Genomic DNA, 11200 nt, shown 5'->3' on the forward strand with positions numbered 1-11200 from the left:
TAGAAAATATCTTGCTATTTTGTATTTTATTTATTAGTATATTCTTATCTGGTATCTTATATCCATCTTCTACAGTATTATCATTTCATCTTTTATAGTTTATAACCATTCTTGCTTTTCCTCTTTTTACTTCACTATGATTTCTAACCATAAATGCTACTGATGTGTGTTGACTACTAGATGATCTTATTACTTTTAAATCTAATAATTCTTTAATCTGTATGTTAAAATCTTCTATAGCTTGATTCATATGTTTTATTTCTGTTGTTCTATAATGAGTTTCAGACTATTTAATCCAGAGTCATATGACATATAGGTCAACGTGTTTTAAGATACATTGTAGGTTTAATCGCTAGAGTCAAATAGCCTACAAGGAGAAGAATAAGATGTCTCATAATTTTAATTTAATTTAAATATTTTTTTAAGCTCAATAATAATTTTTTCTTTTAGAGAAATATACAAGAGTTTAGGTCAACTAGATAAAGGTCAATTCACATTCAAAGTAAACTCACAACATTGATGACCACCATGAATCTCACAAATGTGGTCAAAAATCCATTCACAAGAGCTTAATGTGTAGTGCAAATGATACATGCAATAACGCATACCAAATATTCCAAATAAGTTCTAAATAAAGTTAATGAAAACCTCATTTACTATTCATTAATTATATTAGTACTTAGACTACAAATTAACGCGTCTAAAAAATATTAATTGAAAAATCCTTCTTCTTGTCTTTTTTTTTTTTTTTTGTTTATGAAAACAACTAGAAACAAAAAGAAAAATAATAATAAGGAAGTATAGAGTGCATGCATGAATATGTAAACATCATGACTAAAGCAGACGATTTCACCTAATAATCTACTCAATGAGGCAAACAAGTCCTCTAACTATAAAGAGCATCACCAGCAGTATCACAATTGATATCACCACTCTGACTTATTAGTTCACTCTTCTTGACCCAAATCTTCTTAAAAGGATATGTTCTCTTAGTTAATTGAGTCATCAAATCAGACAAGTGACTCACTTAATTAATCAAGAACCTTACATGAGTAATTAGATCTTGATTGTTGTTCCTAACTAATCGCTTGCGACACTTAGGTCTAATGTGACTTCAACCACTACAATTATGACACGTGGGAACAAATTTAGGAGTAAACAAATGTTGTATGGATGATTTCGATCCTCGAACTCCTATATTCTCGGTCATGTTCCTACTCAAGAGCTCGCGACCCTTAGATCTTATTTGTCCATTGGCAACCTGTAGGGATAAACCTGTGACCAACTCTAGGTATTAAGTTTTGAACCTTAGGCATTGAGGCAGGTAAAAACTTAATGTCAGAAGATGAACCAGTTTGAGAATTTATTTCATTAAAGCCTAAACCTCCTCTATTCCCAATTTTTTTTGTTCAGACCTTTCATGTCAATAATTTTTTTAGATCTGCTAGAAAAAGCTTGAAATTGGGTATTTAATTTTTTCCAGATCACTCATAAGAGATTTAGCATTAATATCTAAGGACTCCTTTTCAACCCTTAACTCGTTCAAACTTCTAGCGGATTTCTCAAGTTTGGCTACAAGGCTCTCTTTTTCTAATCCAAGATTATTCAACTTTTTAAAGGCAGAGCGATTCTTTTTTTAAACTTAAGGCACTCCTCAAACAATTGGTCTTAAGCCTTCTGAATTTCCATATCACACTCAAATCTCGAATCAGAAAGTGATTGATTCACCTAGACAAAATTTTTGGACAAGAATCGCTATTAAGCTCCGATACCAATTGAAAATTTTTCTAAATATGTACTAAGTTAATACCACTTTTTGGAAACTATAGTTGTTTAGACCCAAATGCGGAATTAGAACAATAAAAAGCAACAAGTCATTTATTAATTGATTTCTGGATGATTAAGGCAATTAATCCTATGTGTCAATCAAATAAAATAAATAAAGATCAAATATATGAACAAAGATTTTGGGTTGAATTAATATAATCAACAGAATACATTTATGATCTTCAATATGACTCTAAAAGCAAGATAATGATTCAACTGTGTCTTTATAATGGAGGTGTTTGGGATGAAAAGTAATTCAAAAATCATCTTTAAAATTGAATTTACTATTTCTTAAATTGTACAGCCGCTCAAGCGCCTATCGGGCGTCCAACGAGTGATCTCTAAACAATTGTAAGTATTTCATCATAACTTTCTTTCTCGATATCTGATTGAGGTGATTCAACATACATTGAAAAGTTAACTCAAAGGGTTACAATTTCTCTATAATTAGCAATTTTCGAATTCGAATGTTTTCTACATGAAAAATGTGTTGCAACTTTGTGACTGAGAATTTGGAGAAACACTTTAACACTCATTTGACTTTTAATTACATTTAATTGATCATATGTGATCTTCTAGATACTGTTGACTCTTCCAAAGAATATACTACTGACCCTTAACTATTTTGACTTCAATTACAATTCCGTAACTCCTATTTTGACTTTGATTACGACTCAAATAACTTCTAATACAATTCAATTAAAACATGATTTTGACGAAGGAAATTGTCAATTACAAAGTTAAAAAAAGAAGAGAAGAGTAAAAAGACCATATTTTAAAGAAATTATCACAATCTTCTTGCAATTGATTTTTCAAGAATAACGAAATAACTGAACAAACCTTATGTAAATTGTTAATAATTTACTGTTTGCCTTTTAAAATTTTGCTTTAAATTCTGAAACGGTATAAAGTTACAATATCAAATCAAAATAATTAAAAAATTCATTATAAGTTGCAAAATAATAAATTATATTAAAACGATTAAAACGAAACCATTTGTCCATTTAATAATGTTTGAAAAAATTTATAAGTTTAGCTATTTTTTCAACGAATTTTTAATTAATTAAAATGTATTATGTATTACTCAAGTAGTAGTTTTAAAAAAGAAGAGAAGAGTAAAAAGACCATACTTTAAAGAAATTATCACAATCTTCTAGCAATTGATTTTTAAAGAATAACGAAATAACTGAGCAAACCTTATGTAAAATGTTAATAATTTAGTGTTTGCCTTTTGCTTTGAATTCTGAAACGGTCTAACGTTACAATATCAAATCAAAATAAATAAGAAATTCATTATAAGTTGCAAAATAATAAATTATATTAAAACGATGAAAACGAAACCATTTGTCCATTTAATAATGTTTGAAAAAATTTATAAGTTTAAATTTATTATGTATTACTCAAGTAGTAGTTTAAAAAAAGAAGAGAAGAGTAAAAAGACCATATTTTAAAGAAATTATCACAATCTTCTTGCAATTGATTTTTCAAGAATAACGAAATAACTGAACAAACCTTATGTAAATTGTTAATAATTTACTGTTTGCCTTTTAAAATTTTGCTTTAAATTCTGAAACGGTATAAAGTTACAATATCAAATCAAAATAATTAAAAAATTCATTATAAGTTGCAAAATAATAAATTATATTAAAACGATGAAAACGAAACCATTTGTCCATTTAATAATGTTTGAAAAAATTTATAAGTTTAAATTTATTATGTTTTACTCATTTTTTGCAACTTGCTCCTAGTTAAGTGAGCCCCACCTAAAAGAATCATATAGTAGTCTTATAATTTATTTTGTAAAAAAAATTAAATAAATGAAAAATGTAACAAGATTGGATTAGGTAGGTATTGAGTTTATTAGATTGTTTATTTGCCAGAGATAGAGAACCAATGACTTGGGCTATAAAAGGTCCTATCCAAAATAAATTAATAAATAAATAAATTGAAGTTATTTATAAACATTATTCAATTCTAATTAGGTTGTGGATAAATATGCTGTCAGATTGTTTAGCATTTGTTAATGTCCTAGGGTTACACGCAGATGCTGGGGTGATTCGTCGATATTTATTAATCCAAGAAAGAAAGACTAAAGATTCGAGCGAAAAATATTATAATCCCAGATTTGAAACCTAAAATTTTTATAAATAAGTAATAATAAACACCAACGAGTAAAAGAACTAAGCTCCTGATGATGCAAAGACTATAAATTAGAAAAGACATAAGAATTATTGCATTTACAACGATAAATCAAAAATGGATTTAGAACTGCCAATTTTCGTTCAGTTTGTCCACGTAATTTTCATATTTACGTAATTTTATTTTATTTGCAGTCTTTTCACTTCATATGAAATAAATTCTGCATTAATTTAAATGCTTAATAAATAATGTAAATTCATATAAATTAATCTAATAGTTTATTTAATTGAAATGTAAGAAAATAAAAAAATTAAAAAATTGTCCGGCCAAAAATATTAGTATTACTTAGCCGCTAAAAAGCATTCCATCTTAAAAGTCTTCCGCGCCTAATACAGAGTTGATCACTGAATCCATAACAATTGGTGATCAAATCCTGTCAGTAAAGGTCTCAATTTGAAGTAAAAAATTGGTTGATTTTAAACCCTTTTCGACTAAACTATGACTGAAAAAAAAATGTTACCATTTTTAACAAACAATATTTTGTCGATGAAGGTATAGCGACCAAATATTTGTATCTAAAGAGCAATTGGTAAAAATATTAATAATAATATTACAAATACCTTCACGGATCAATCGTTTGTCATTGATAGTGTATCTTCACCGACCAAAATATGGTCATTGGAGTAACCAAACATTTGTCAGTAGACAAACATTGGTCACTAGACTTAAGTTCCTATTTAAGCCCCATTTTGAGAGAGAGAGAGAGAGATTTATAGCAGTGATTTTTATTTTATTTATTTATTTATTTATTTTTTTGAGAATGTGTAGTTTAAAAATAAGAAAAGTACTGAGTTTAAATATAAATAATTTTATGGAAAAATGTACGGTTAAAAATTTATTTGAAAAAAATTTGTTTTTAGGTTATTGGGTTCAAATAAGGGCTTAAATATAACAAAAAATGCACGAGAGAAAAAAAAAAGAAAAAAGAAAAAAAAAGCGACTTTATGAAAAACCTACAGAAGGATAATTGTTATTGTTTATATAACAATTACTAACCAAAGGAAAATTGTCATTCAATAATTCCCACCAATGTCTTTAATGACCACTTCATGTTTAGAAACAAACTATCAGCAACCAATATTTGGTCACTAAAGGGTATAATAAAATTGGCCCAATTTAATCGCCGAAAAATCTTACCAACCACTATTTGGTCGGTACAAATGTCTTCTAGTTACCAATTTATTTTGATTGCTAAGTCTTTGATGGGTGGAGCTCATATTTTTTATAGTGAAAATAAGATAAATTTTATTAAAATGAAACACGGTGAGAGTTTAAAATTTAGAATCAAAATTTTTTGTAGTTAATTGAAGTTTTTACTGAAAATTTCTATATAAATTTTTTTTCTATCCATTATTGATGCAAAAAAAATAACCAAAGTATAAAGAAATTTCTCTTAATATTTTTTAATTCTTCGAAATTATAAAAAATAAGAAATAGTACAACGCTGCGAAGTGATAAACACGGCAAACCTAAAGGTTATCACTTTTTCACCTATAGTCCTTGAAGTCCTAATAAATAATTAATAAGTTAATCTGTCATTTAGTTAATCAAAAATAAACCAAGTCACATGTCATAATATGTGGATTGATTAATTGAAACGAGGAACAGTTTTGTCACATAGTACGTATTTATACCGAATGATGTGCCGATTATTAAGCTAATCACATTGCTTGACAAAAAATAATCTCTTTCCAATAAAATTAAGAATAATTATATCATCAATGGAAATCATCATTGATCTAGCACGAATTTAAAATTTAGTACATGTTTGGTGTAGCTTAAAAAGTTACTAAAAAATTAAGGTCAAAATTGAAACTTAATTTTAACTACACATTTCATTAAAATCAATTTTTTAATAACATATTTCATCAATCTTCTATGTTAGATTAAGTGAATAATTTTTCTTATCCACATTTCTCAACAAATCACTTTCTGAAGTTTATTTTCCTCTTTATTTACACAAAAACCAGTCACATGGGATGTCAGAATTAACTATGAATGCATGTGCTAATGACTACTTTAATTGTTATTCCTAACAACTATTCAAGGTGATAATGACTATTTAAATGTTAATCTCAACAATTATTTAAAAAAAATTAAAAAAATTGAAAGTGTGCTAAATGGAAACTTGGAGGAAAGTTCTCCATTCAGACTTTGGCTTAATTAATTAATAGAAAATTAACTAAGAAAAATACCCTGAATAATTATATAGTCGTCGTTCAATAAAAATTTTGATTAGCCAACTTCTCTATTACAATGTCTTGAAGTGGTATTCCGCTTTAGCTCTTATTTGGCTTTGTTTCAAAAAATTGTTGAAAATTTTTAAAATAAACATTTAATTTTAATTATGTTGGGAATCTTTTTATCATGCGCAGCAGAAAAGAAAGTAAATTTCAATTCTCACCAAGAATCTATTTATTTTTAGATAGAAATTATGATAGAAAATTTACATTTGATGAGATCTGCAAACTTTTTGCTTTTCCTTTTATTCCAGCAATATCAATCTGCCACCCACAATTGTCCAATTGTCCAGCCTCCTATGGTAATTCACACGACAAAACAGATTGTGACAATTAGAATTTTTCTTGTACTAGTAAGAATAATTATTTTTCTCTACAGATCCAAAACCCTAGTTACCTATTTATACAAACTCAAATGACCTTGACCCAATCCGATCCATGAATTAATTAATCCAATTGATTAATTTGAGCCAATAAATAAGTAACTCAATTAATTAATTTATCCAACGCTTGCTAAATTAATTGATTGGTAAAACACAATTTTCCAATTCTCTTTTTGTGTGTGATCCATCAGGTTCCTAATTACGATGCCTAGCGACGTGAATTACTATTCTGATCTAATCAAAATCGATAAATTAAAACACCATTTTAATTTATCACATACTGACGTTTGCCGTCCTAGATTGACATCTAACAATGTGCCAAGGCAATACACGTGACGAAAAATGTCATGTAGTATGATAAAACCAAACTTGTTCTTTTACCGTGAAACTATAATTCCTTCATCAATATGATTGGATCAATTATGAGATATGAAAGTTTGTCAATCTCAAATATCGATCACATCTTTCACTCTACTATTAAATCAGTATAAGTCAAAAAATCCTTTGACTTATGAATACACATTGGTCAAGGATTTCATTATCGACTTAATTGAATGAAATATAGATCATAATATCTTACTATCTAAGAGTGACGAATTTTCTATTGGTCATTCACAACCCTCATACGATCCTTGACATATTCGAACAATGTCGTATTAGCGGCCCTTTGCAGAGCAACATCTAACACCATCAAAGCATGACTGTCCTCATATAAAGCACTATAACGACCTCAGTCAAATGACCAATCCCACTACCAAACGTTAGAAATTAACCACTGACATTTAGATAGTTATCCATGTGGAATCTCTCGGTTGGTCTCCAATATTTTGTTCTATAACAAAATATCCATGTATTCATTCAAGTGTCATTACGCTTTAGTTTGTGAGATCAGCTAATTACGTCACAAGTAAGAAATGTCACATGTGATGCTCTATCCGTAATAACGATATCTGTATATTGTTATTACCGACGACCACGAATTATTTAAGATTTAATCATATGTAATTTGTATCTCACAATCACAACTCTTTATAATTAACAAATTACTAAGATTTGAATTTACGGACTCCATTATTTAATTCACTAGAATATTTATTAATTAAATAATAGATCTACCATAAATCGCATCAACTATATATTAAAAAGTGTTTATATCCAAAGTCAATTGAATTTAGGGTATAACACTTACAAATCATGCACTTTATAGAATCACAACTTTATCCATTTTTCAGCCAACACATTTCATCAGTTTAATCAAAATATATAAAAATCTGATTTTAGCAAAATCAAAGAGAGGCTTAATTTGGACTGCACAATTATCCATAATATATATGTTAAAAATGTAATTATGATGATGAATGACATAGATAGGGAAATTTAAGCGTAATTTATACTTCCTTCTCCAAGTTAAGTTTAGTTTTATTTTATCATTAGCCCTCCTTTTTAAGTATTTATAGTTCATATTTTGTTGGTTTATATTTCTCTATAAATAAAAACAATCTACATATAGTGATTGAAAAAAATCAAATCCTTTGCATTACGTTTTTGTGGAATTTTCGAACTTTAAAAAAAAATGGACACTATATATTATACAATATCATATGTTTACAAATCAAAATAAATAATAAATAAATAAAAATTTTAAAAAAAATTCAGTTCACGTGTTTCGCGTTTTCCTGTCAATTCTGAAATACAAACATAGGATTCACTGTCTTCTTGCACATATAATCCCCTATAAATACCCGATTCAGTCTGAGTCTCTTACAGCATTCAAGTTTTAAACTACTTCAAATTAAGTTCTCATTACTTTCTGTAGCAATGGATTACCAAAACAGTCATATGACCATCGGTGGCGCAAATGCACTGACACTTTTAGATTATCCCGGCAGTGGTCAGGCCGGAAGATACAGCCAGGCCAAGATCCAGCGCTCTGATTTCCCCAAGGATTTTGTCTTTGGTTCTGCAACATCTGCTTATCAGGTGTGTATGTCGCTAAAATCGTGACAAGGAAAAAAAATAAAAATAAAAAAATATGCAACTTGGTTCTGTTTTGGTTGATTTGTTTTATTTACAATGTAATTCAGGTTGAAGGTGCTTGGGCCACAGGCGGTAAAGGCAAAAGCAACTGGGATATCTTCACACTGAAAACGCCTGGTCTCCTCTCTCTAATCTTGATCATACATTCATATATACACTAATATATTTTTACGCTTTATATACACATATATATGTACTTTTGTGTTACATGTCAATTCTGAGCCTGTTAATTGGAGTGGCAGGTAAAATCGAAGGTGGCACTAATGGGTGTGTTGCTATCGATCAGTATAATATGTGGAAGGTAAATCCTTAATTGCATCGTTATAGCACAATTTTTAAGATAACTTAGAAGAAAATTCCTAGTTAGTGGAACAACATGTACTCATTTTCAATGTTGCAGGATGATGTGGCTTTATTAAAGAAATTGGGCTTAGATTCTTATAGATTTTCAATTGCATGGACCAGAGTACTTCCAGGTATAAGAAAACGTGAAAATATGGCTTAATTCATGCATCATTTGTTAGAAAGGAAAATCAGATGAAAGTTTATCTAATTTTATTTTTTTCATTTATTTATACTTTAGGGGGAAGATTGTCTGCTGGCATAAACAAGGAAGGAATTAAATATTATAATGACCTTATAGACTCACTCCTTGTTGAAGGTTAATTAGACTCCACTTCAATTTTTTCTGTTTTCTTCTCAACAATTGTTGTTTGCTTCTTTTTATAAAGATAAAAATCTAACCTCTTCGATTCTTAAATTTACTTTTGTGCAGGCATTGAGCCTTGTGTGACTATCTTCCACTGGGATGTTCCCCAATGTTTGGAAGATGAGTATGGTGGTTTCTTAAGCCCGCGAATTGTGTAAGTAACTAAATGTGTCAGAACAATGGCACCTTTTCTCTGGATATTGGCAAAAACATATTAATAAGAAAATAATGCTAATTAAGAGGAAGCTAAGATATTTAATTCCTCTCGGAATAAATAACCTTCTTATATTTGTATAATCATGTCAAGCTCTTATACACAAATTGAATTTGCTCCTTAAAAATTATCGCTTGAAAAGCACTGTGAATCTTATATGTATAGGAAAGATTTTTCCGAGTTTGCGGAGCTTTGCTTTTGGGAATTTGGTGATCGGGTAAAATATTGGATCACACAGAATGAACCATGGTCCTTTACTCTTCAAGGATATGCGTTGGGTACTTTTCCACCTGGTCGAGGCCCAACTCAAGCAGAGCATGTAAAGACTATCCGTCGTCATAGGTGTAAACCTGGGGCTTTAACCCATTGCTCCAATGGGAATCCGGGCACTGAACCATATATTGTGGCACACCATTTGATCCTTTCTCATGCAGCAGCAGTTGATATTTACAAGCAGAAATATCAGGTAACGTTTGCCATTTATAATTAATAACATTAAAGAGACTATACAATTTGAAAATTTCACATTTCGTAGTTTATGCAAACATATTTGTAGGTGTATCAAGGAGGCAAGATAGGAGTAACAAATGTTGCTGAGTGGTTTGAGCCACTCACTGAGACCCCAGAAGATATAGAGGCTGCTTCAAGGGGCCTCGATTTTATGTTGGGATGGTAACTTTTTATATTTTTAATTTAATAATGTTTCAGTGAGTCTCGATATTCTGCCTGAAGATACGAGATTGAATTTATTTTCTTTGTTCTCATGCTTTCCGACTGCTCCTCTTCCACTCATTTTTGCATTCTGGTTCCAATTTTTTATTGGCCTCCAAAAATTCTTAAAGAATAAACTCTATTTTCAAATTAATAGTTTGATTTGTATATAAATACAAACATGTTCTCTCTTATTTTTCTTTCAATTTTGTGCTTATTTATTAAAATAAAATTGTCTTCCCTCCATTTTTTCAGGTTCGTAGCACCAATAGTAACTGGTGATTACCCACCGGTTATGAGAAAACGAGTTGGAGATCGTCTTCCCACATTTACACCAGAACAAGTAAAGTTGGTGAAAGGATCATATGATTTTTTAGGCATAAATTATTACACTAGTACTTATGCTAGCAAACCTAGCAAACCTGGTACGCACATAAGTTACGAAAATGATAGGGATGTCACAGAATCACGTAAGTATATGAAACTTGTTCTTTTGTAGCTGTAAATTTATCATATCACATGGCACTCATTCTCTCAATACTTTTCAGATGAACGTGAGGGGATACCTATTGGTCCAAAGGTACGCCTTTTAACTTGGACTTTTTAGAATGAAAATGGAAAATAAATGGGATACAATAGAGCAACATATATTAATATGTTAGAGCGATTAAAATAATTTACGTTAATCGATTATCGTGTTTTAAATCCACAATGGATTAAATTAATAAAATTTTATTATTTCATGTTGATGTCAGGCCGGTTCAGATTGGTTGTACATTGTTCCATGGGGAATTTATAAGCTACTGGTTCAGATAAAGAAATTATATAATAATCCCATCATTTATATTACGGAGAATGGTAAATACCTAGATTGTTTATC

The 11200-nt window shown here is 29.5% G+C and overlaps 1 protein-coding gene across 1 annotated transcript; it reads left to right on the forward strand.

The window, feature by feature from the left end:
- The first annotated feature begins 8418 nt into the window (after nucleotides 1-8418).
- LOC111403810 (beta-glucosidase-like) lies at nucleotides 8419-10942 on the forward strand. The gene is made up of 10 exons (XM_023032430.1): nucleotides 8419-8629; nucleotides 8734-8803; nucleotides 8929-8987; nucleotides 9087-9162; nucleotides 9270-9347; nucleotides 9462-9549; nucleotides 9775-10075; nucleotides 10166-10281; nucleotides 10576-10790; nucleotides 10869-10942. The coding sequence occupies exons 1-10, from the start codon at nucleotides 8468-8470 to the stop codon at nucleotides 10925-10927; spliced, it is 1224 nt and encodes a 407-aa protein (XP_022888198.1). The 5' UTR covers nucleotides 8419-8467; the 3' UTR covers nucleotides 10928-10942.
- Nucleotides 10943-11200: the final 258 nt, after the last annotated feature.

Source organism: Olea europaea, chromosome 11 (assembly GCF_002742605.1).
Source record: "Olea europaea var. sylvestris chromosome 11, O_europaea_v1, whole genome shotgun sequence".
NCBI lineage: Eukaryota > Viridiplantae > Streptophyta > Magnoliopsida > Lamiales > Oleaceae > Olea > Olea europaea.